The sequence below is a fragment of the Tasmannia lanceolata genome, unplaced genomic scaffold (genome assembly GCF_043159265.1).
Source record: "Tasmannia lanceolata isolate RefF3 unplaced genomic scaffold, GAP_Taslan_0.1 ptg000020l, whole genome shotgun sequence".
NCBI classification, from domain to species: Eukaryota; Viridiplantae; Streptophyta; class Magnoliopsida; order Canellales; family Winteraceae; genus Tasmannia; species Tasmannia lanceolata.
In genome coordinates this window covers 19,152,397-19,179,532 of record NW_027518697.1, presented here as the reverse complement: position 1 = coordinate 19,179,532, position 27,136 = coordinate 19,152,397, and the positions used below count along the sequence as shown (strand labels likewise).

Genomic DNA, 27,136 nt, shown 5'->3' with positions numbered 1-27,136 from the left:
TTCAGTACTTTTCATTACACACTCGGTAACAGGTAGTCTCGTTATCCTACCACTCTATCTTGGGCCCCACTATAGGTCGTGAGAGATAGAGAAGAGAGCTCTATGCTCTTGAGGTGTTGGACAAACGAAAAGAACTGAATTCTTTTTCGTTACTTCCATTCATTTACTTTCTGTCATTTACAACTTTCCGGTTTTTCATCACAAACTCGGTAGTGGGTAGCTATAGGGTATGGGGATCCTCTGGCCCCAAACCCTATAGTATAAATCCCCTCCCTTTCCTAAAGACTTTTCTCTAACTTCTGCTCTATGCGGTCAGTAATCAATTAAATTGAGGATGCCCTTGCTTTCAAGTGCCAAATGGCGAGGCATTGTATGTCCAATCTCAATCTTTTGAGCATTACTATCCGTAAAGGCTTAAGTTAAAGAATTCTCTTTACCTTTTATCATTTACCTTCAGCTTCTTTTATTTATCGCCTTCTTTACCGCTTTACGCACTTACATTCGGGGATCTTGTTGACCCAAGTCATATAATAGGAAATCCCATTTCCCTTACATTTGCGAGCAGAAGAACTATTTTCCATACCTTTTATCTTTCCTTCTGTTTAAAAACCCAACTCGAGAATAAGCTTAATCTTAAAAAGAGTTTAAAATCAATTTTGCTAAACTTTTCCCACCTCCCACCAATTCAAGCCAAGAGACCGGGTTTTTCCGGGCATGAGGGGTGCCTAACACCTTCCCCTCATGTAACCATATCCCTTACTCAGATTTTTGACAAGACCATGCTAAAAACAGAGTTAATCGTCAAACTAGATCGCAACTTTGGTTATCGCCTTTCTCGTAAAATTCGGATTCTTATCCCAAATTCACTAGAAATGCAGATCATGGGTCCTAGGCCCTAACCTAGGTGGCGACTTTCCCGTGAAATTCGGATCTTTATCCCAAATTCACAGAAAACGCAGACACAAACCCACCCCTAACCAAAAGGGAACAAGAGAACAATAAAAAAACACCACCCGAGTGTGGGGAGATACAGAGAGATAGGGCGGGCCTCCAACCAAGACGATGCACTTCCTCTGCTATTCGGGATCCACACCAACAGATGTGGATAATTGATCATCTCGCCTTATGTGTGAGGAATGAGGAAACAGTTGACCACTTGTTCCTTCGTTGCCCTTTTGCCAGGGAGGTTTTGTGCCGCATCCTTGATAAATTTGGGATGTCCTGAGTTTTCCCTTGTTGATTGTTAGAGTTCTTGGATAGGTGGTTCTCTGTGCCTTGGCCTTCAAAAGGAAGGATATTATGGAGAGCGGCAATGCTAGCCTCTATCTAGATCCTCTGGAAGGAGAGAAATGCCAGGCTTTTTAAAAATCAATGCAAGGGGTCTCTTTCTCATTCACAAAGATCATTTCTATTCTTATATCGTGGGTTAGGGTTCTCCCTTCCTTTAAAGTCTACTCTAGTTCTGGCTTCAACAGATGTTGGAAGGAGATTTGCTATGTTGAAGAGAGGGGTCGGTTACTCCTATTTGGGTGCCGTTGACCCTGGGTGGCTCAAGCTAAATTTTGACGAGGTTTTCTTAGAGATATGGAGTGACTAGATGGGCCTTCTCAGCCCCATTGAGGTCAAGGATTCCAACGAGGCAGAGGTAAGAGCGGTGCTTCAGGGCATCAAGATTACTGAAGATAGTATTTTGGACAGGTTAATAGTCAAGGGAGATTCTTTAAATACCATTAGATGGATGGATGGTAGTAGGTGGTAGGCCTGGAGATTTGTGGAGTTGATTGATGAGATTCAAAATCGTGTGGAAGGACGTATAGTCTTATTCCAGCACTTATGTCGCTCGGCTAATAGCGAGTTGGACCGTCTAGCCAGAGATGGGGTGAATTGGGCATCCTTGGAGATCTGCCCCCCTTCCCCCCCCCCCCGCCCCCCCCGGCCCCCGTCTTTTTGTATCCTTATTTCTTTGTATATCTTTTCCTCTTGTACTCTTTACCACGGTCTTGGGGCTTGCCCCTCCTTTTAATATAGATTTCACCATTTCAAAAAAAAAAAAAAAAATCTTCTTTGGCTCAAATATATATATACAACTTATTTTGAAGATAACATGTAATTGCAACTCTATCCACATGCTTACTGTAATGTCAACGAACAGATAGTCCTTCATGGACTACTAGTTTTGCACTGCACTATATTCATTTTAGTTTTTTTTATAAATGCTGAATGAATTAAAAGATAAAGAGGAAGTACAACTATAATTCTTTTCTGCACAAATGTTCCAACTTAAAGATCTCTTTGATGTATTTAGAAGGCTTCTTTCCTTTATTTGGATATGGGTTGAAAACTATGTATTCTAGTTTATTGTCTTCATTTTTGGACTTACTTGATGGCCCAATCACTCATGTAGAAGGGGTGGCATTTTCCGAGAGATACTTTATGGGACTTCATGTCTTCCTACCAGTAAATAGCCTGTGACCATAGTTACAAATTTCGTTTCGTTTCGTCCGAAATGGACGAAACATTCCGAAAACAAAACAAAATCTACAAAATTTCGTTTCGTCCGAAATTTGGTTCGAAATTGACCGAAATTCTGGATTTCGGACAAAATGGCCGAAATTCAAAATAACGGCTAGTTTGACTGGATTTTGCAGAATTTACGACAATGCCCCTGGAACAGCTCTTTTTGGTTTTTGACAATTTTAACCTCAAAATGTGACCGTTTATAGCTGTTGGGAAGGGTATTTTAGTCATTTTTAAATGCACAATCAATTAAAAACTCTATAAATAGCCTTTTCCCTATCTTCTTATCCTCTACCTTCACATAAGTGATTCTCTTTATTTCTCTCCTTCTTTCTCTACTTTCACTTACATTATCTATTCTACTAAATTTCCTACAAGTCTACCCTCTTCTTCAACTCAATCCAAGTCTATTTTGGAGCAAAGGGCATACATTCAACTTACCACTACAAGAATTCAAGAACTATTTCCAAAGGCTTATTTCAAGTGAGTGAAGGCTAATTTTTTCTTCTTCTCTTCAACTCAAGTTCAACCTCAAGGTTCTCTTTATTTCTTATTTCATTTGTCACCTTCTACTTCATTTTTTTGTAATTTGTTTCAATTTTCTTTCTTCTAATTCATTTTTCCCCTTCTTCTACTTCATTTCAGAATGAGTGGGTCGGGCTCAGGACCTTCTGCAGGAGCATCCTCTATTGGTTCGGCACCCGCTGGATCGGATGACCCGGCATGGGCTTACGGTATATTGGTTCCGGGTCAAAAAAATAAAGTAACTTGCATATTCTGTGGCAAAGTCATATCGGGTGGAGGTATTACCCGCTTGAAAGAACATTTAGCGGCTGTTCCTGGTGAAGTAGCATCATGCAAAAAAGTGACTGAAGATGTAAAATATCGAATGAAGCAACTTTTAGATGCAAAGAGAAAAGAAAGGGCTAGGATGAGCCTATCCAGAGCAGATGTTGGAGGTTTTTATGGCACACCAGATGAAGAAGAAGAGCAGGATGAAGAAGACATTGGCACCCAATTTCCTCAACGAAGAGGTAAGGAAGTTCTTGTAGAACCGAGTGGTACAAAAAGGAAGAAGAAGGGAATCACAGGAGGGATCAGGAATTTCTTTGCAGCACGAACAACCCCTGGAGCCCAGCCAAGCATTAAAAGTGCTTTTGCAACTAAAGAAACAATGGATAGAGCAGACATGGCGGTTGGCATGCTTTGCTACGATGTCAATCTCCCTTTCAACGTTGCCAATTCACCTTTCTGGCAACTTATGTTTGATGCTGTGAATGCCGTGGGTTCGTGTTATAAGGCACCTACTTATCATGCTTTAAGGGATCCCATTTTGAAGAATACAGTGGATGAGGTAAACAACTACTTGGAGGAGATTAAGCTGTCATAGAGATACACTGGCTGTAGTATTATGGCAGATGGATGGACAGACACCAAACAACGTTCCCTAATCAACTTTTTGGTGTACTGCCCTAAAGGAGTCATATTCCTCAAATCCGTTGATGCATCTGGCATAGTGAAGAATGCTGATGAATTATACAATATCTTTGCAAAGATTGTCGGAGAGGTGAATCCGGAATATGTGGTGCAATTTGTAACTGACAGTGAGCCAAGTTACAAAGCTGCTGGGAAAAGACTAGAAGCCGCGTTTGGTACATTCTTCTGGACTCCGTGCGCAGCTCATTGCTTAGATCTTATCTTGGAGCATCTGTGCAAACCGACTGTATTTCCTCACATAGCAACCACAATTGAGAGGGCTCAGACGATTACAAAGTTCATCTACAACCATGGAAGCCTCTTGAATTTGATGAGGAAGAAGTTCACAGGTGGGAAGGAGTTGTGCCGCCCTGTTGCAACCAGATTTGCTACAAATTTCATTAGCATACAAAGTCTGGTGTTGAATTGGAAAGCACTTCTGCAGATGTTTGTGTCTGATGGGTATAGTACTAGTAGGTTTGTCCAACACCCACTGAGTGAAGGGGTAGTTAGTACTATGTTGGATAAATCTTTTTGGGACCAATGCAAGTACATTCTAAACATCAGCGAGCCTTTAGTGAGAGTGCTGCGTTTGGTAGATCGGCAGGACAAACCGGCGATGGGTTACCTATATGAGGCCATGGATAAGGCCAAAGAGAACATCAAGGAGATGTTGAAGAGAAAATCAGATTACAATCCCATCTGGAGGATCATCGACCAAAGATGGGATAGGCAACTCCACAGTCCCCTCCATGCAGCAGGATATTTTCTTAACCCTGCTCTCTTTTTCACTCCTACCTTCTCTAGGCACAGTGAAGTAACCAGAGGCTTGTTGGCATGCATCACTCGACTGGTACCTGATGAAGCTACACAAGACCTCATCACCAATCAGATTGAGGATTATCGAGAGGCTAAGGGTATGTTTGGAATGAAGCTTGCAATCCGCAACCAAACGAAGTTGGGACCAGGTATATTTGAGTTGTTTGTTTAATTAAGTATAATTCATTTTAACTTTCAGTTTCTCAACAAATAATGCTTTACTATTTGTTACTTTACAGTTGCATGGTGGAATCAATTCGGAGGTGACGTGGAAGAATTACAGACCTTTGCGATCAGAATCCTTAGTCAGACCTGCAGTGCGACTGGGTGTGAATGGAATTGGAGCACCTTCGAACACATTCACTCTGCAAAGAGAAATAGGTTGGAGCACCAGAGATTAGATGACTTGGTGTTTGTCCATTACAATCTTAAGTTTCGAAAAAGGTATACAACGTATATAATGTTTTCAACTCTCACCTCATCACTTTAAGCTTTTAAGTTTAACCTTTGACATTAAACTTAATGTTTTCCTTTTCAGGGACTTGTTGAGGAAATCATCTACCACTAGTGACCCTTTGAGCATAGACCATCTGGATGTCATGATGGATTGGGTTGCAGAAGAAGAAGATGTCATATTCACGTCGGAAGACATTGGGTGGGAAAATCTTGAAGCACCTACTGCTGTGGTTGGGGCCGGGGACGACGACGACGACTTTCTCATGCTTCTTGAAGAAGATGTCCCTACTGGTGGTCCAGGTGGTGATGACGGCGGCGACGACGACGACGAAGAAGACATTGAGTATGATCATCCGGGTTATGATGACTGAGAGTTGTTGCTACTAGCTATTGTCTATGTTTCACTTTCATGTATCTCTTTTTTTTAATGTTTTTCTATGTATCAGACTATCAGTTGAACTTGTGCAAGACTTTATGTGTTTAAGTAATGAATATGCCTTTTGGGATATATATTTTGGACTATTTATTATTTTTTCATCTTTTTCTATTGATTTTATATTTTTTTGGATTTTTCTCATATTTTTTAATATATTTTTTGTGTGAACGAAAAGTTTCGACCGAAATGCACCGAAATGACCGAAATCCTACCGGAATTCCGTTTCTGTGGCCAAAACGAAATGGCGACCGAAACGGAATTTACAACTATGCCTGTGACCAAAACAATAAGTTGAAGGGAAAGTTTTATAAGATAGCTGTGAGGCCAGCCATGCTGTATGGCTCAGAATGTTGGGCCACCAAGAAGCAGCATGTGCATAAGATGAGTGTAGCAGAGATGCGAATGCTTAGATGGATGTGCGGCCACACAAGGTTAGCATGGAACATAACAGAGAACATGACCTTGGATAGGAGAGAATGGAAGAAAATGATCCATGTAGACAAACCCAACTAGTGTCAGGATTAGACTTAAGTCAATTTGAGCCGGGTGAATTCGTTCACCTTCATGAAAATTTTGGAAAGGATTCATTAGCCGACCCCAACTAGTTTGGGACAAAGGCTTAGTTGAGTTAAGTTGAGTTGAGTCAGTCATTGTGTGAATTCCAGATTGAATAATCACCAAAACCAGTTGCAAATCTAGTTCCAGAAGATAAAATCCATTGTCTATCAAAGAAATCCACTTGGCTTTATTTAAATCTCAGGGAATAGATAAATGCATAAAATTAAATTGTGAACTTGTGAAAAAAGGAGCATCACACCACTATGATCATCTAGTATCACTAATCATTGGTACATCACACCACTGTGATATACCAATAAGCCGATCATCATATATGAAAAAATAAGCCGAACACTTCAACCAATAAGCCGATCATCACATACGAAAAAATAAATTGAATTCTTATTCTATCATCATAATTATGAATAATTACAGCGTAGTGTATAAATCAGTCCCAAATCTCTTAACCCCAAACACACACAGACACACACAAACACACAAAAAAGGAAGATCAAATAACCTCAGGATAATGAGTTTGCAACGATATATGGTCAAGTAAAAGCAGAGTTAATATTTTGTACTTGTCGTCATCTGAGATCAGAATCATGGAGCAAGGTGATTGGTTATCAGTTAGTTTTGCTTGCTGTACTTTGAACATTTACTTCATCCTGGTACCTTTTTTTTTTTTTTTGAATGGTTACCCTATGAGTTATTGATGATGAAGATTTACTTGTATTGCTCTTTTAGGTTTCCTTTCCGTTCTTGTTATATGCATATTATTTTCTTTCATCAAGTGTTTTCTGACTAAAAATTCACTTAATAATGGATTAAGTTTTACTACTTTCATCCCTTTGATTTCCAAACCTCTTCATCTATAGCTTTGTACTATTGCAGGGCTATCGCTCAAAACTCAGGAACTGACAGCTATATTTTTAGCCGTTAGACTGTACTGCAGTTTTGTTATGGAATATGATATACACACACTACTCGACTCGGCTACATTGATGACAACCTTGTGGGTTATTTATATGATTCGTTTTAAGTTAAAGTCAACTTACATGGAGGATAAGGACAACTTTGCAATATATTATGTGGTGGGCATTCTGTATCTCCTTTTGTCTTTCCTTTATATATACATTCTGTTTATGAGATTTGCAAATAAACAAGAATTGCAGGTTTTGAAACTTGGCCTCCCTGTCTGAGTTAGCTTTTCATCAGCCATAAATTTTATATTTGAAATGAGTAAATAGTAAATCACACACATGCTATAAACTTCTGATGTCTGTGTGCAGCGCATTTTTTTGGCCATCCAATTAATGATTGTGGAACTTTTGATATGTTTTTAACACAATAGTGAAATTATAAATGAAAATGGAAATTTATATTTATTCTTGAGGGGCATTGAAACTGTTCATACACACACACACACTACTTGACTTATGTTTTTAACACAATAGTGAAATTATAAATGAAAATGGAAATTTATATTTATTCTTGAGGGGCATTGAAACTGTTCATACACACACGCTACTTGACTCGGCTACATTGATGACAACCTTGTGGGTTATTTATATGATTCATTTTAAGTTGAAGTTCACTTACATGGAGGATAAGGACAACTTTGCAATATATTATGTGGTGGGCATTCTGTATCTCCTTTGTCTTTCCTTTATATATACATTCTGACTATGAGATTTGCAAATAAAAAAGAATTGCAGGTTTTGAAATTGGCTCTCTGTCTTATTTAGCTTTTCATCAGCAGCCAATTTTATTTTTGAAATTAGTAAATTGTTAAAGCACACATGCAATAAGCCTTTGATGCTTGTATGCAGTGCATTTTTTGGCCATCCAATTAACGATTATGGAACTTTTGAATATATTTTCAGAGGAGTTCTAAACTGAAGGGCGCCCCTGCAGAAATGTGGTGAAAGAGCGCCCCCATTGGATGCAAGGGCCGGTTATGCATTTAATGCACTTTGACTTGGTTATAAATGCACAGCTGCTCCTTGCAGCCAATGGGGGTGCCCTTTCACCCCATTTCTACAAGGGCTGCCTTCAGTTTAGAATACCTCGTGTTTTTAACATAATAGTGAAATTATAAATGAATATAGAAAATTATATTTATTCTTGAAGGGCATTGAAACTATTGATAATTATTCACATTCTACATTGTGCAATCAAGGTAAGAGATTTTATATGGTGTAAGCCCGTATCATCCAGTACTTTTCAAAAAATACTGTACGGCTTACACCATAGGATGATCCAAACTGTCCATTTGACGGGCCACGACGTAAGTAGGTTGTTCCCAAAAAATCATGTCTATATGGTGACCCTAGGCCACAGATCTTAGAGGAACTGTGTATTATGAAAACCTCTATAGATCAGAGGGCTAGGATCATTCTATGGACCTGAATTTTTGGGCACAGACCAAAACCTACTTACATCGTGCCCATCAAATGGACGGTTTGGATCATCCTATGGTGTTAGCCGTACAGTACTTTTTGAAAAATACTGGACTATATAGGCTTACCCTATATAAAAACTTTCAAGGTAAAAGCCATTTACTTTTTGAAGTCTTGATTCAACAGCCTAAAAAGTTTAAGTTCCATATATAGGCTAGCCGTAGATGATCCGAGTGTGTTGTCAAGCTCCTCTTGTCATCTCTTTTTATCTTGTCATGTTGGTGCGTTAGTTTCTGATTGTGTGATTTATTGTGTAGCATCGTTGACTTGAATGGCTTTCAGTTTTGGGCAAAATAGGTCAAGGCTTGGAGGCTCTCAGTTGAAGCCTGTGGCACATCAACTTTTAGAATGCTGCCATCTGGTTGCTTCTTGTATTGTGATTGCATTTGCAGCTACCTTTCTGAGATGGCGCTTGGGAGGGTGAATGCAACAATACAAAAAGAATAACGGAAAATAGAAAGATATTTGTTATTACTCAGTAAAAAGTCAACATAAAGAACAAGGTTTTAAATTTTGGTTTCAGTTGGCAAGGAAGCAGAAACATATCGGATTCACTGGAAATCTTGTAAAGTCATTGAAACGTATGGAAACATGCAAATGATGAAATTTTAAGATGAAACTCACATAAGCAAGTAAGCCATCCCAAATGGGTTAATCACATTCAACACCTAGTGACGTGCATTCTTGCTCATGTCTAGAAAAATAAATAAAGGCAATAGTGAAGAATAATTTAATGAAGTATAAGAAAGTACAACGACCAATCTCCCCTCTAAGGACCCAAACACTATGTCACTACCACATAAAGTTACTAGAGAAAAATGTATTTCTTTGATTTGCAGTTTTTCGATTTATGGTAGATTGGTAGATTCACCATTAAAAAAAAAAGGTAGATTAGTAGATTCAGGCAGGATATTTTTGTTTTGAGAAAAACAGGTTTATACGACATAAATCATAACATCTATCCATTTTTTTTTTCATTCCGACCGTTTCGGTCGAATTTTTGGAATTTCGAAGGAAATAATGATGTGGAAGGAATTCATTGAGATTTCGTTTCGGTAGGGATGAAAATGGAAACAATTTGGTCGTTGTGGGGAAATTTAAAAGCATGATAAAGAACACTTCCAGCATCTCTTAGCGCAGGTTGTTGGGCTGCACCAATACTTTGCAAGTTTGAATGTTTGATTGAGTGTGAACTGTGATTGGTTGAATATTCCTAGATATTTTCTTGAGAGGCACAATTTCTTTGAAGCTATGTCACAAATGTCGTTCTCGGGAATTTCTCGGCAAGGGAAAATCTCGGGATATATTAATTTTTTCGGGTTTAGATCGGGAAATAAAAGGTAAAAATAAAATTATTTAAAAAATCTATAAAAATATTAAATTTAAGAAAAAAATATAAAATAAAAATATCGTAAAAATATCAGGATAATATCGCGATATCATTGGGATATTTATGATAAAAACAAAAATATCGCTATATTTTTAAAATCTCGGGATTAGTTCGGGATTTTTTCGTTTTATTAAAATCTCGCGATAAAAACGTGATATTTTGAAAATATCGGAGATATTTGTGACATAGCTTTGAAGACCAAAGGATCCTAAAATAGGAAGGTGAGTGCATCAAAAAACCAAAAAAAAAAAAAAGAAAAAAAGGAGGGGGGGGGGGAGAGGAAGATTACACCCAAGTTTCTCTGAATCATCTCAAATCAGATATATTGTTTGCGTGTAAATTCGGAAAACATAAAACATGAAGTGTCCTTAAGACATAATTAGTAAATTTTATTGGAAATTAGAATCATACTGGTCTTCATGATTTGCATCATCGGGGCACCTCTAAGTATAAACCATGTAGCCCATTACTATATGCAAATTTTGTGAGACCAACAACTTACACCGTAATTCTGTTATTCAAATTAAAACTCTAGCCTTATCTTCCTTTTGTTGTTATTAATAGAATTTAATAGTACCATTTTTGTTATAATTAATGTTTCACATCGATTGAAAAAAATGTTTCACATTGACTGTATATTTATCTTTTTATAAGAATTTGAAGAGAGGATGAATTTATTAAAGAACAAAAGAAGTGCGTACAGAAAGCTAATAGGACTACAAAGTTAGGGTTTGCCATAATGCGATTTATTTCCGCATTTAGCCTAATTTAGTAACGGTTTTATGGTTGTTTGATGGGCATCTGGCATCTTTTAACCATCCCAAATGAATGGGATGGTTAAAAACACATTAAATTCCATCATTCGTTCACTTTTTCACAGCCCATTTCTACCCCAAATTCTACCCAAAGCTTGAAGACAAGGTTTTTTCTCCAATTTTTGTGCAATATCTTATTCCAATGCATTCTACACTACATGCAAGGAGTTCTTGCCTTAAGCAAAGTGGTGGATTATAAAATGTTCCATATTTTAGGGTTTTATTTTCCTTTGTTTAGGGTTTCTTTTGTTCTATTTTCCATTTTCAATTAAATATAAACCCCAAAATGAGTTCAGGACCTTTTAGAGGATTATCCTCCTTTAGTTCCACTCTCACTAGATTGGATGACCCAACATAGGTATACGGTACGGTGCCTGGTCAATGAAATTAAACCAATTGCATTTTTTTCAGTAAGCTTATAGCTTGTGGGCATTTCTGATGAAGGTCGGTCAATGAAATAGTGGACGTATTTTCGGACTAAAAGAATGTCTTGTGGCCTAACTTATAAATTCTGTTTCGTTCGATGTTTCGTTTTCGCTACCGAAACAGAACGTTTCAGTGTTTCGTCTGTTTCGTTTGGTGTTTCGTTTGAAACTTTTTGTTCCGCTACGACGAGGGAAATATTTTTTTTAATAGTTAAAAACATGAAAAAAACAAAAAAAAAACAAAAATGGTTAGAAAAATATAAGAAACAATTAAATGAACAAAATGTGTAAAAGATCCAACAATTACTTAAAGGAAAATCTTAAGTGTGTTGATTAGTGCCTGACAAAATGAAAATTTTTTAGAGACCAAATTATGAGATTTTTTTACCGGACTTTTCGGATTTAATAATGTTTGGACATTATTGAATTTATGAATTTTTAAAATTAGAAAAATACCCCATTGTTTGGAAGTTAGGAATTTCACCCGACCCATTTTTTCCGAATTTTGTACTAGAAGAAAGAGGAAGAAAAAGGAGAATCAAGAAGAGGAAACAAGAGGAGATGAAGAAACACAAAAAGGGGGAATTCCGAATGAAACATGGCATTCCGCCTGTTTCGTCTGGAATTCCGGATTTCGACAGAATTCCGGCCGGAACGATCGGAATGGACCAGAATCCGGACCGGAACAGAATATATGGTCTTTCCGTTTCGGATTCTTGACCGGTACCTGAATTTTGGTCCATTTTGGCCGGAACGGAACATAATTATCCCTTAGCTTGTGGGCATTTCGGACGAAGTTACAAGATATAAGAAGGTCCCATCAAACATAAAATGAAGACCTGGAAAGCTTTTGGAATACTACAACAAAAGAAAAATCTAGAAAGAATATAACCTAAAGTGTCTGAAATTTTCTTTAACTGCCCATGGATCTAATTTTTGTCTCCCCTTTCTTTGGATGTGTTGATTGTGAGTCTACATGTTTGGCATGGATTGATGCCATTGGAATACAAGTTTGCTTTCTCTCTCTCTCTCTCTTGTTCTCTCTTAATCTCTCTTGCCCTTCTTCATCTTCTTTCCCTAGTTGATTCTAGGGTCTTACAAATTGTGCGCTTCAGCTACAATTTTTGATCCACTACGCTAGTTGGTATCAGCCACGCAGAGACAATTAACTGTGCTAATGCGACCATTGGCCTTTGTGCCAAATCATTCTTGATACAGTTGGAATGGGAGCGACATAGATCAGGACAATCACCTGTCAACTGTTGGTATGAAATACGTGATCAATTTCTAAAAAAGTTTGCACTGGTAACTTATCCTGCCTTGGTTTGAAAAACCGGGTTAGATGGGTTGTGAGATTTAAAGGCAGGTTGGGTTAGGTTACCCTCCTCAACCCAAGGTTCGGGTTAGGGTTGGTCTTGACCCAACTTGGCCAAGAGTTACACCCCTAATAAAAACTCTATGTTTCTACACCCACAAACTCACCTGATCTAGAGTAGCAAGCTCCTATGACAAGTCATGTGATATGGACAATAATCATGTTCGGATGGTTGTTGTATGGGCAATCAACAGTCACTTACAATGAAGGGAATTTTCCACTGTTAGATGGGTCCTTACTTCCAAAGCATTTAAAGTCAACGTAGTAAGAGATTTTTAACCAAGCTTGAAGATTTAGGCTAGAATTAGGCGAGAGAAAGACCACAAGGCCAAGGACCATGTCAAAAAGAAAGCTGCGTGTCTCCTAATCCAAAGGAATTTTCTCATGTACCGGGCTCAAAGAGAATTTAAGAAGTATGTCAATTCTGCAATCAAGATTCATAGTTGGTGGCATCAAAGATCGCCTGAGTTGATTACTTGTGCACAAAGTATGCCCCCAACATCATTCAGAGAGCCTCGAGAGCATGAATTATTCGTCGGAGCTCCGTGGTGAAATTCTTTGTTGAAGCGCACGAGTCAATGATGACAAACGTAGATTTACCCCATCTCTATGACAACGCCATTCATACCGAGCATAGCGAGGGGACATTCTGCCTCAACTACCTTGGCTTAAAGAGTATCGAATGCGTGATTTTTAATCGAATTAGGTCCAACCTTCTGTCCACACATGCCGGACTACCAGGCAGATGAAAGTATCTGATTCGATGGAAAGGATTTCAATTCGAAGTCGAAGCGAGCAGTTCATCCATACAGATCTATTCCACGAAGGGTCTAAATTTCAGCTTGTTCAATTCATTTTTTTTCTAAACTCAAGGGCGAGTTTCTCTCAAGTAGGAGCGACTGGCGTAGGACACTAGGTTACTAATTATTTATTTTTTCCCTTTTAGAAAGTAAGTGATAAGTTTCTTGATTTATTAGGATTTTATTTCCCGAGTGTGGTAGGATTACACTTCTAATTATAGGTGTTCTAATTTTAGGGCTTTCTTTTAAGAGAAGCTTACTAAGTTAGGGATTGCATTTCTTTTATATAAATCATTGTAAATTTTAGTTTCATGAATAATGTAATATTGAATAAAGCAAATGCTTTTCTATATCCCTCCTTCTCTAGCGGATTCTAGGGTCTTCTTCTTCTTCTTCCTAGTGGATTCTAGGGCAATATTCGGATCAAGGTTTTAAATCTCGGTTTCGGTCATCAGCGAAACCGAAACGTTTCGGTTTGGGTACGAAATTTCGGACGAAATCTTGTAAAAATTTCACCGAAATTTCGGGTGAAATTTTGTACTTCACCGAAACGTTTCACCGAAATTTCACTGAAATTTTACCGCGTTTTGGGCGAAATTTCCGAAACGTTTCGGCGAAGTTTGGTACTTTTCCGACTCACTGTGAATTTCGTTTCGTTTTCCACCGAAACCGAAATATTTCGGCTGAAACGAAACGTTCCGGCCGAAATTTAAAACCATGATTTGGATCGTACGCTTTGGTTGCAATTCCATGTTTGATCCGCTGCGTTATGGCGACATCAACGAAAAATCTTGATGTGGCTGGGAGACAACCAAGGTGGAGATTGTTGGGAAAGTTGCCTTGTTTCCCACATCCACTTTCCTATTTTGACTGTGATTGTGAGTGGTGTATGATGGGATGGCACAACGTGAAAGTGTTTTTTCTTTTAGGTTTTGTAAAACCTAAGATATAAAAAGGCAAGAGAGAGGCATTTTTCTCTTGCGGGGGAGGCTCTCTGTCTGGCGGCTGTAAAGAGGGGGCAATTGAGAGAAAAAGAGAAGGGAGAGCGAAAGAGTGCTTCTTCTTGGGTTTTTCTTTGGGGTTTTCTCAGTTTTTTCCTCCGGTTTCTCTGATGTATGGTCTTGATTGAGAGGGCAAGGAAACGGTTGCCGTTTGCGGGTTTACAGTTTAATCCCGCTGTAATCCTTGTATTTTTGTTTTCTCATGGTGGAAGATCGTGTTCTCGCCTGTGGATGTGGGCAACTTAGCCGAACCATTTAAAATCTGAGTTTTCATCTAGTGGCTTGTGTTTATTTTTCCTTTTTCGATTGTTTGTGCACGATTAGATTGGATTTGCTCGACGTGTTTTCTCAACAGACACCGATATCTCTTTCAATGTTGCCAATGCTCCATATTGTCAACCAACGTTTGATGTGGTTAATGCAGTAGGCCGGGTATAATCACCCATTTTTCATGATTCAATGGGGCCAATATTGAAGAAAACGGTATGAGATGCATCGATACTTGGCTAAGGTCAGATTCTCATGGAAATTCACTGTTTGTAGTATTATGACCGATAATTGGATGGACACAAACCAACGTTCATTAATTAACTTATGACGTATTGAGGAACTTTAATACTTTATTTTCTATTTTTGATTCGATCGTGATAGAAATTGACAGAAAGCCTATTTACAAAGCTGCAAGGAAGAAGTTGAAGATTAAATATGAAACTTTCTACTGGGCCCCGTGTGCGGCTCACTCATAGATCTTATACTATACAAACATGGCCAAGACGGTATAGTTCCCAATTAATTGCTAAAACGATTGAGAGAGATCGAAAGAACATTGTGAAACAACCAGTTACTCCAAAAGCTATTGTGAAACAACCAGTTACTCCAAAAGCTTAAGCTGTTAGAGATGGCCTTATTTAAACTTTTATACTTTAACACTCCCCCTCACATGTGGTCCCTCTTTTTAGGGTTGGCCTACACGTGGCACATGTGGCCCCTCTTTTGGGTTGGCCATTACTTGTGGATTTTTTTAATATCAAGGAGTTTTAAACCCTAGGCAAATGCTCTGATACCATATGAAACAACCAGTTACTCCAAAAGCTTAAGCTGTTGGAGATGGCCTTATTCAAACTTTTATACTTTAACAAACATGATTGATCTATATAAATGTAGGGTTGTTACACTTAAGGAATAAGTTTATAGAAAGAAGGGATTTTTTTTGTCTTGCTTGGACGAGGCTTGCGATAAATTTCTTGACTATATGGTCTTATGGTGCATAGAAAAGCTGTATAGCAGATGTTTGGCTCCGGTGGAAGGTGTTATGTTTTGGTTTCGGTTTCGATCACCATGGAAACGGTAAAGTTTCGATTTCTGTCGGAAATTTCAATGCAAATCATGTAAGATAATGGAAATGTATAGAAAAATATGCAAATGATAGAAAGTACAAATACATAGTTAGATAGCATCACATAAGTAAGACAGTCATCCATACTGGTTTAATGACATTGAACACTTAGTGACATGCGTTGCTGCGAATGTCTGATAATTCACTATATACCACATTTCACATGCAATTCATATAAATATTTATGTATACTACATACACCACATTTCACATCCACTTCATGTAAATATAATTATGTAACACTTACTAATATAGTGTACTACTAATGCACTTACGATTTTGGTTATTCTATGTTTCAGTTTTGGCATCGTTTCCATGGGGATGGAATAAAAATCATTTCGAATGTTACTCGTTGGTTTCGGTGGAAATTTAAAACCATAGAGCGAAGACTATTTTTCTAGTAGGTATGCTAGACATTCACTTGGCCATGACATTACTAGCATGTTGTTAGATGATAATTTTTTGGTCGAACTATAAATATGTTATCAATGTTGATGTCCCTCTGCCAAAGTACTTCGCTTGGCCGATAGCCAAGAAAAACTTGTTATGGGTTATTTGTACGAGGCCATGAATGAACCCAATGAACCCTTAAGGGAGAGGTTGAATAATAATAAATTGGAGTACATGCCGATCTGGAGAATTAATAGAAGATGGGATAAAAAACTTCACAAAGCCCCTTCATGCAACATGTTACTTCTATTTTTTACCCCCACCTTCAGGCATAATGAGATCACGGAAGACTTGGTGGATTGCATTAGTAGATTGCGACCTAATGAAAATGAATGTATGGAGGATATCATCACTGATTATGTTGAGTAGTATCCCAAAGTCTTAGGTTGCTTCGACATAACTATGACAATCCACAACCAAGACAAGCTGGGTTTAGGTAAAGTTATTTGTTTATACTTTGAAGTTCCTCTTTTTTTTTTTGAAAATTTAGTGATGCACTATTGATTGTGAGAACTTTATCATTACGTGCATGGTGGACGCAGTTTGATAATGATATCCCATAATTACGAAGCTTTGCAATTAGGATAAGATGCGAAAGAAATTGTAGTATTTTCAATTGATGGGGGACCATTCAAGATTCCATAAAGAATCAGGAGGTTAAGAAGATGTAGCCCATTCTTGATGTTAAAAAGAGCTTTATTTGATTTTTAGAGTGTTATTTAAGCCTTTTTAGTCATAGGTAGTAGTAGAGTCTTTTCTCATCAAAATCACATAAGTGTTTTGAGTCATGAGTGTAGTATGTATTACGAAAATTTTAAGTGGGAAGAGAGCGTTTTAAGTCATTATAGGGTATTTTAGGCCAAAAGTGTTAGGTTTTTGTTTAGGGGTTTAGAGCCTTGTTCTCTTCTTTTCTTTTATATATTGTAAACCTTAGGGCCGTTTATGAGATGATGGATGCTATGGATTAATGAATAAAAATTGGTTTTTTCTTGCTTTCTTGTTAATCATGGATGTGAAATCTACTTTTCTAAGGCGTGAGGCCTTGACCCCGATTTTTTTATTTAATTTCTTGCTTAATACTCTTTATTTTTGGTTCTTGATCTCTACATATTATCCTTTGATCCTTGCACCCCTTAGTCTGGCCAAAAACCCTTGCTTGCACCTTCCTAACATATGTATGCATCTTCCAGGCATATGTCGGCACATTCCCGGCATATATCTGCACCCTTCTAATCCTACCCTAAACATATTAGTGATTTTTCCAATCAATCACATATTGTATGATCCAAAACTCTAATCTTCACGTCTCCTTTTCACTTATAATGTCCCTTCCATAGATCTGTCCTACATCAGTTTGGTATCAGAGTGATGTAATAGTCCTTCCGTTGTTCGTCCTATTTTAAATTTGGTATCAAACCTCAGGTTGGAAACATGTCGTCTAGATATAGTTTCGATTGAATAGTTGAGTTGTTGGAAGGCATGAATTCTGTAAGTCCAAGGGTTAATCATTCACCTTACCTTCTTGTTTTGATGCTAACAAACTAAATTGATTAGCATTTATGGACTGATGTGTTGCTTTGAGGTGTTGTGTTGTATACAGGATTTTCATGTCATAATCGCCATTGCACAACTCTTCATAGCACATGACTTGTGGATCAAGAAAGCAAAGGAACCAAGAGCTTGCACCTACATTGGAGGCATCCTCACATGAAGATGTTCAAGTCAAGAAGCTCATCATGAAGATTCCACAAGTTCCTAGCAAGTGTCAAGAAGGAGCTTGGAGTTGAACATGTCATGGTGACACCTCATGTACCTCGACATGCATTGAAGATTGAAGGACAACTCACAAGAGCCAAAACAAGGACAAGATGTTCACCCAAGCTGAAGAAGTCCAAGAAAGTGCAAATGAGCCAAGACATTCCAAGAAGACTCAAGGTTCTTAATTTTAGAATGTATTTGGAGTCCTCTTGATTTTATGTTTAAATACACTTTCAAAAGGTTTTCAAATGGTTTTATACTTACATATTACATCTTTGAAAACTATTAACACACCCAAAAATGTGTTTGAAAACCTTGGACTTAAGCCCAAAGATCATAGCCCAAAAGCCCCTGGATTTTTAAGTTAAAAATGAAATTTCACTCCGGGTCGGTCGACCAGGCTACTCCGGGCGACCGCGGGATGGAACCTGGAAATCCATGCTATCTCGAATTTTATCTGGCTGGTCGACCGGGATGATTCGGGCGACCGCCGTGGGTCGGTCGACTGGGATAGGTTTTATGAGTCAAATTATTGAGCAAACAGTTAGCTCTCGCCGGGCGACCGCCATTGGGCCGGTCGACCGCGACGGTAAGAAATTTGAAAAAAGAATAGGGCGCTCGATAGGGGCGGGCGACCGCCGCAGTCGAGCAAACTAGCCGTTGGGGCGTTTTCTGCTTGACTTTTTCAAGCTAATAATTTACAGTTTTACCCCAAACGGTCATATTTTCAAATACACTATATATATATGATTAAAACCTATCTTCACAAGCTTTTGAACATTTGAGAAAGATCTAATCCCATTTCTCTTTGAGCTTCAACATTTTTATTTCAAAAGCTAAAAACCTCTTTGATCTTCCATTTCTACATGTTATCAAGAGGCACTCCATAGGGCTTTTCTTTTGCTATTTCTTGGGAGTGATTGTGAGCTTACAAAGTTGTAATCCGCCTATTAAGAGGCATTGAGTGTTTTTCATTTTATTTGTTCTTCATGAGAGAGTCTTCTCTTCGGCCCGTGAAGAAAGGTGAATCATGTGTGAGGGTTTGATTCCCTTGCCAAGGCTTCTTGCGAGGGGCTTCGCTTTAGCTTTTGAGAATGGAAAAGCAAGGGTTTGTTCCCTTTGGAGATGAAGGAGTCCGGTGTACGGCTTCTTCATTTTAGTGAAGATCCCAAGGAGGTAAACTTGGAAGAGTGGAGTAGATCAAGTATTGACCGAACCACTATAAATCTTGTGCCTTGTGGATGCTTGCTCTTCTCTCTCTCTCTCTCGCACGTGTAGTGATTGGTAATCTCTAACCTTATGTTTATGCTTTAATTGAACAAGGGTTAGTGAATGCACTTAAGTTAAATGTCTAAATCCTAAATTGCATTACAATATCTATTTGAATAAGGGTTAGCTAAATGTGCATGATTAGAAAGTCTAAACCCTAGATTTTATTGATATACCTATTTGAACAAGGGTTAGACTAATTAGTGCTTAATTAAATGGATTAATTTTTAATCTCCCTTAATTTAGCCTAAAATTTCTAATTAACCAATTCACCTCCCTCTTGGATTGTCACACCTGTATTTCATTTGGTATCAGAGCCTAGGCTCTTAAAGAGATTTTTAAATCTTAAAGATCTAAAAGAGAAAAGATCTGTGACAATCCCTATGGATTTTGAGAAAGGCTGATCCACCCTAATTCCTCCATTCTTTGATGGAACGAATTATAGAGCTTGGAAAGCACAAATGCAAGTCTATCTCAAATCCACAGATAATGACATTTTAGATGTCATTAAAGAGGGTATTTCTTTTTCAAGGAAATGCATTGAAGGTGACATAAAATTGTTTTCTCTGAACTCAAAGGCAATGATCTTATTGTGTTGTGGTTTAACTCCTAACATTTTTGACAAAATTTCAAATTTTTATCAATGCAAAAGATATTTGGACTTCATTAGAAAATATTTTTGAGAAAAATGTTTGTCCCTTTTGAAATGATGAAATTCTTCGACAAAAAGACACTTTACAAAAATCTTTTGCAAATGAAGTTTCTTTCAAATATTTAATTCATGATTTGGAAATTCAAATTGAAAATTTGAAATTAGAAATAAATGAAAGTTTGAAAAGAAATGAAAAATTAAGTCAATTGAGCATATTTGAAATCACAAACATTGAACTTGTTGAAAAATATAAAACATGTTTGTGAAAATGAAGAACAAATGAATGAAGAACACTCCATTAAGAATCAAAGACTTCATGAAGAAAAAGATAAACAACCTTCAAAGTCTTATGATTCTAATTGCTCCTCATCTACCTATCATAATTATTGTGGTAGAGTTGAGCATCACAATTCTGAGTGTAAGCTTGGAATTGTGAAATCTAGCAAGTTTGTTTGGATAAGAAAATGTACACTCCCACAAACAAACTTGGATGGAACCAAAGGAATTTGGCTTCCAAAAGAGTCCCTCTAATCTAATTAGTGAATGAGTTATCATTCACATTCTTGCTAGATACTTTAATTCATTGAATATTTTTTGTATCTAGTTTTCATGAGCTTAATGATATATCTTTTTAATTTTGAGCATTAAACACTCATCATTATTCATGTACTTAATAGTTTGTATCTTTGCTCATTGTGCTTAAATGATCACATTTTTATTTTATTTTTGTGCTTTATTGAATATCTTTCTTGATTAAGCCATCTAAGTGCAAATCACATCACTTGTGCACTTAGCATCCACAGAGTAAATCCATATTAGAAAATTTACTGTGAAAACCATATATGTGCTTCCATGAAAATTAACCATAACTTTTGTCCTTGAGTTCAAATTGATCTTTCAAGCTCATTCCTATCATTCTTGAACTCTATTTAGGACAATCTTGGCATGTGCTAGATCTCAGTATATTCAACTTAGGAAGAATATCATTTCTAGCAAGATTGAGTAGTAAAAGCCATGTTTAAAGGAAATCCACTCAAATCCTTTCTTAGAAATCTCTTTTGGCCTAGGTGAGTAAGTATGTTTATTACTATTCACCTAGTTGTTCTTCTAACCCATTCTTATGTGCTTAACGAGCATATCATTAAATGCATAAGAAATCCTGATGAGTTAAATTGATTAATTCCAAAAATGCTTAATATGAATATCCTCTCATGACTAAGATAAAACTATCTAGTCATAGTAGTTTATTTTGGAATGCATGTGTCCAAGGTGTTCATCACTTGACATTCTAGAAGTCCTTGGATTATTCTCTACAGTCCTGCATGAATATTTTTGTTTGTATAGAGAATTGAAAATGAGTCTAGATTCAATGTATGAAACTCAATTGAGTAAAAGTGAAAATGTCATAGGAATCTAGTACCATTGTTGGGCAGTTTCTCATTGTTATGGTTATCATCTCTGTTCTAAAAGGCGGCCGCCTAGGCGCTGGGCGCAGAAAAAACCCACCACCCAGGCCCTGAGCGTTTAAAAATGGTCTCACCGCCTGGGCGTTATTAGGCGACCGCTCAGGCGATGAGGCCGCCGCCCAGGCCCTGGGCGTATTTGACTTTTTGTTATTATTTAATGTTTAGTGCTTATGTATAAAATGGTTTGGATTGTTATGTATTCAAGTATTTGTATTTTATATAAAAAATGCAAGATATTATGAAAATAAATTATTATCTAAAAAAAATGAAAAATGCCTCAAAACGGCTGGGTGCTGCCTGAGCGGCCTGGGCGCTGGGAGGTCAGTCAGCTGCCTAGCTCCGCCCAACGCTTTTTAGAACATTGGTTATCATGTAACACATTGTGATGGGAACACTTGTTTCCCACACATCTTGGTTTTCCATAGGCCTTTTGCACTTTGTGCTTAAATGCCCTATTTTTATATTGTGGTTTGTGGATATAGGCATAGATGTTTGGACCATGATTCGTGTGTCCAAACATGGTAGAAGATCCATGAATGCTCTCATTGAATGAGCCATGGATGTCTCTCTTAGACAAGGGATTCTATTGATCCCTCTTATAATGTCTAAGTCCTATAGAATTGTACTTAATTGATATTATATATATTCTATAGTTTTTCCCTTGTATGCTACTGGGTACATGGTAAAGATGGTAAACTTAAATATAAAAGTTATTCAATTGGTACTCTTAGTCCTCTTACTTAGAAAGTTGGAGAGTGTACACTCATCTTCAATTAAAACATCTAATTACTTTAGCTTTTAGCCAGCATCTTAACCATAATAAGCCATATGTGCATTGTGTGTTACATATACATATATATTATTTGCACATATTTAGGGGTAGCATGGTTTGCTAGGTTGTCACCTCTTTTGTTATCATATGACTACCTATAGCAATCATGCTTTAGTGGCCCAATGGTGGTTTGAAAATCATTCACCTTTAAATCCCTTGGTGTCTATGTGGTTGGACAGCGCTTTGGATTCATACATTTTATGAGTCACTTTCAAAGGGAGAGCTATACATGCTCAATGTCTGTCCATCCACCTTATCATATGATGTGTGATGTGCATCACATATGATAAGTACACTTATGTGGAGCCACATTGCTTCATGTGTGTTGTAGTTGGGTCTTGTCCTATTCTTTAAATTTGAGATCATCTCTCATCTTCTGACAAGTTCCCTTGGCCTAAAGTCTTAGTAACATATCCTTTTTGGCCTTATACTTATCTTGGATAGACTTATATGTTTCTATATCTGCCAATGATAAGTATTTTGTTCTAGAGTTTGAAAAATCTCTAGAACCCTTCTTCATTGGACAATGCTTGAGATGATCATCTCATTGTCTATGAAGTAATCTCTTATCATGTGCTCTTAAAGATAAGAACATCTTTAATCATGATAAGATCCAATGACTGTGCTTTCACATTCTTATCTATAGCCATTGTGTATTGCCAGGCCTTACATTATAAGAATTATCAAAGGCCAATGACAATCTCTTGGAAGAGGGATGATTTAAAAATATTTTTGAGTTTGTCATGTCCCATCATCTCTTCTAAGATTTTAGCTTCAGAGGACCCCACTCAGATCATGTCCTTCGTAGCTTATTTATAGTACTTGTCTCCTTCCATCGTGCCAGATGTAATAAGATGGTAGATGTACTCAATTTTTCTCTGTCCATCTCTATATTCTTCTACTGTGAAGGATGAACAGTGACTAAGAAAATTGAAGACTCTATTTAAAGGCTGACATGTGCACTTCATGATCATTCTTTCAAGGATGACCTTTTGTTGAAGGAGAAGATTTAAAACAAGTACCCAATCTCTCAATCCGGAAAGATTTGTCAAATGATGCTCCCTTACATGGAAGAAAGGGTCAAGCATTGATCTAAGCTCTTCTAAACATTCATCAGTAGAAGAGTTCCGGATAGAAGAAAAGAAGTTTAGTTTTACTTCTTTCGAGAGATTTTCAAATACCACTTTTATCACTTCTTGAAGTAATAAAAGAAATATGGTATTAATCTTCCATCTTGATCATGTATATTGAGCGTTATGGTCCTTATCTATGTATACATGATCTTTTGGTTGCTATGGATATGTACTTTATTGATTTCATTCTCCTATCCATGTGTTTATTAGACCATCTGCCTTAAACTCATATTCTATGTCTAATAATCATCCACTCATATTCAAAGTGTGATTGGTTTATGAATGGAGCAATCCGAATGGTTAAAGGTGATTAATTAAATCATGGTTTCTATGTGCCTTGATCTATTACATTTAAATTAGATGCACTCAGTTAGGGGGAGCTTTTACTTTGATATGTGTAAATCTCTATGAGCAAGAAACAAGTTATCTAAAAAATATTATATTATAGTTCAGAGCATATTAGTGCTCTGGAATAGACTTGTCTGCTTATTGTCAAGAGATCCCCTACACAATGCAACTTGTGAACTTGAAAGTTATGTCTAATACTTGAGTACATCCTTGCTAAGGTAGAGACTCATCTTCTTACAAGATGCAAATAAAGCCCAAGTGTTTAAATCATTCACCCTTTAAGCCATTCTGCCTTGTCATGCCCTATCACATAGGTTTCACTAGGGCCAATGACAAATAAAGGAGGGGAGAGCCAAATGGTTGTTTTTTCATGTTTATATAGACCATTGTGATGTGCTCACATAGTCTATTGCCCCCATAATTGTGCTTAACTTACATATCTTTTAAAGAAAAAAAAAAAACTCTGCTTATCATGCATTTTACTTTGTTTTCATTTTGATAAGCATCATATGAGCTTCATTGACACATCATATACACTTTGCATAACTCTTATGAGTTGTTCTTCATCTTGACACCCCACTTGCACTCACACTTGCATATCCCTACCTTTTTGCTGTTGCCAAAAGGGGGAGAATTTTGGGAATTGATTAGGTAGTCCAATTGTATATGCACCACATGCTTTATATTCATTTATTATACTTGTGCATATAGTGAGGGGGGGCATTGCTTCATTGTTTATAGTGTTTAATGCTTATTCATCTATTTGTTTAATATCTCCTACCTCCCTAATCAATTTGTTTGCCATCATAAAAAAGGGGGAGAATGTAAGCCCAAGGGTTAATCATTCACCTTACCTTCTTGTTTTGATGCTAACAAACTAAATTGATTAGCATTTATGGACTGATGTGTTGCTTTGAGGTGTTGTGTTGTATACAGGATTTTCATGTCATAATCGCCATTACACAACTCTTCACAACACATGACTTGTGGATCAAGAAAGCAAAGGAACCAAGAGCTTGCACCTACATTGGAGGCATTTTCACTTGAAGATGTTCAAGTCAAGAAGCTCATCATGAAGATTCCACAAGTTCCTAGCAAGTGTCAAGAAGGAGCTTGGAGTTGAACATGCCATGGTGACACCTCATGTACCTCAATATGCATTGAAGATTGGAGGACAAGTCACAAGAGCCAAGACAAGGACAAGATGTTCACCCAAGCTGAAGAAGTCCAAGAAAGTGCAAATGAGCCAAGACATTCCAAGAAGACTCAAGGTTCTTAATTTTAGAATGTATTTGGAGTCCTCTTGATTTTATGTTTAAATGCACTTTCAAAAGGTTTTCAAATGGTTTTTATACTTAACATATTACATCTTTGAAAACCATCAACACACCCAAAAATGTGTTTGAAAACCTTGGACTTAAGCCTAAATACCATAGCCCAAAATCCCCTGTATTTTAAAGTTAAAAATGAAATTTCACTGGGGGCCGGTCGACCGGGCTACTCCGGGCGACCGCGAGATGGAACCTTGAAATCCAGGCCATCTAGAATTTTATTGGGCCGGTCGACTGGGATGATCCGGGCGACCGCGGATGTGTTTCTGTTTCTACAGAAGCAATCCAATTTGGGTCTAGGGCGGGCGACCGCCATGGGTCGGTCGACCGGGATAGGTTTTATGAGCCAAATTATTGAGCAAACAGTTAGCCCTCGCCGGGCGACCGCCATTGGGCTGGTCGACTGCGACGGTAAGAAATTTGAAAATAGAGTAGGGCGCCCGATAGGGGCGGGCGAGCAAACTAGCCGTTGGGGCGTTTTCTGCTTGATTTTTTCAAGCCAATAATTTACAATTTTACCCCAAACGGTCATATTTTGAAATACACTATATATACATGATTAAAACCTTTCTCCACAAGCTTTTGAACATTTGAGAAAGATCAAATCCCATTTCTCTCTGAGCTTCAATATTTTTATTTCAAAAGCTAAAAACCTCTTTGATCTTCCATTTCTACATGTTATCAAGAGGCACTCCATAGGGCTTTTCTTTTGCTATTTCTTGGGAGTGATTGTGAGCTTACAAAGTTGTAATCCGCTTATAAAGAGGCATTGAGTATTTTTCATTTTATTTGTTCTTCATGAGAGGGTCTTGTCTTCAGCCCATAAAGAAAGGTGAAGAAAATGGTCTCCGATTCGGCCCATGAAGAAAGGTGAATCATGTGTGAGGGTTTGAGTCCCTTGCCAAGGCTTCGTGCGGGGGCTTCGCTTTGGCCCTTGAGAATGGAAAAGCAAGGGTTTTTCCCTTTGGAGATGAAGGAGTTGGGTATACGGCTTATTCATTTTAGTGGAGATCCCAAGGAGGTAAACTTGGAAGAGTTGATCAAGTTGTGACCGAATCACTATAAATCTTGTGCCTTGTGAATGCTTGCTCTTCTCTCTCTCTCTCGCACGTGTGGTGATTGATAATCTCTAACCTTACTTATGTTGTGCTTTAATTGAACAAGGGTTAGTGAATGCACTTAAGTTAAATGTCTAAACCCTAAATTGCATTACGATATCTATTTGAACAAGGGTTAGCTAAATGTGCATGATTAGAAAGTCTGAATCCTAGATTTTATTGATATACCTATTTGAACAAGGGTTAGACTAATTAGTGCTTAATTAAATGGATTAATTTTTAATCTCCCTTAATTAAGCCTAAAATTTCTAATTGACCAATTCACCCCCCCTCTTGGATTGTCACACCTGTATTTCATTCCAAATTTGAATAGTTGTAGCCCCACAAGAATCGAGTGGAACAATCATGTTTGAGACTCCGCATGTTTCATTAAGTCAAGAGTTCGTGTTGGAACAATCATTGTTGATACTTATATGGATCACGGAATTAGAGCAACATACCAGAGTCACTATTGTCATACAAAGCTGGTTTCGAAGATACTTACCTTATACATGTTACCCGTGGATAAAGATGACAACGGTCTTTCATTCAATACGCTTGGAGTATGTCAGAGCTTCAATTTGTATTAAAGACACGGAAAGTGCTTGATACAATGTCGTTTGTTTCAATAACGTACATAATGCTTTAAAATTATATTGAAAATGAATTTGACATCCAGATTGTGCTCATCTGAGGATATTATCATTTGACGTACTATGATGGAAATTCTTGGTCCGTTGAAAAGGAGAAACATATTCGACATGCGCGAAGATCAAAGCTTATAAACTCCCTCCAGTGAATCTAACAGTTATACTCGATAGTGTCGAGTCCTCTAAAGCGAAGGAGAATGATGGGGGACCATCCAAGATGCCAT

At 37.6% G+C, this 27,136-nt stretch overlaps 2 protein-coding genes across 2 annotated transcripts in view; both read left to right on the top strand.

Annotated features, from left to right (window-relative positions):
* LOC143854996 (uncharacterized) overlaps positions 1-27,136 on the top strand; it is a 35,366-nt gene that overhangs the window by 5,718 nt on the left and 2,512 nt on the right. Inside the window, exon 2 of the mRNA XM_077365150.1 lies at positions 7,157-7,356. Within this exon, the coding sequence (XP_077221265.1) occupies positions 7,157-7,356 (200 nt within the window). The remainder of the gene's footprint in view (positions 1-7,156; positions 7,357-27,136) is intronic.
* LOC143854740 (uncharacterized) lies at positions 3,929-5,872 on the top strand. Its single transcript, XM_077364849.1, has 3 exons — positions 3,929-4,961; positions 5,052-5,256; positions 5,351-5,872. The coding sequence occupies exons 1-3, from the start codon at positions 3,929-3,931 to the stop codon at positions 5,637-5,639; spliced, it is 1,527 nt and encodes a 508-aa protein (XP_077220964.1). The 3' UTR covers positions 5,640-5,872.

What these genes read in the sequence shown, in the direction of transcription:
- LOC143854740 (XM_077364849.1), top strand. Translation starts at nt 3,929, where the DNA reads ATGGCAGATGGATGGACAGACACCAAACAACGTTCCCTAATCAACTTT. An exon ending in CCAAACGAAGTTGGGACCAG is followed by an intron (nt 4,962 to 5,051) that starts GTATATTTGAGT and finishes GTTACTTTACAG; the next exon opens with TTGCATGGTGGAATCAATTC. An exon ending in AATCTTAAGTTTCGAAAAAG is followed by an intron (nt 5,257 to 5,350) that starts GTATACAACGTA and finishes TTTCCTTTTCAG; the next exon opens with GGACTTGTTGAGGAAATCAT.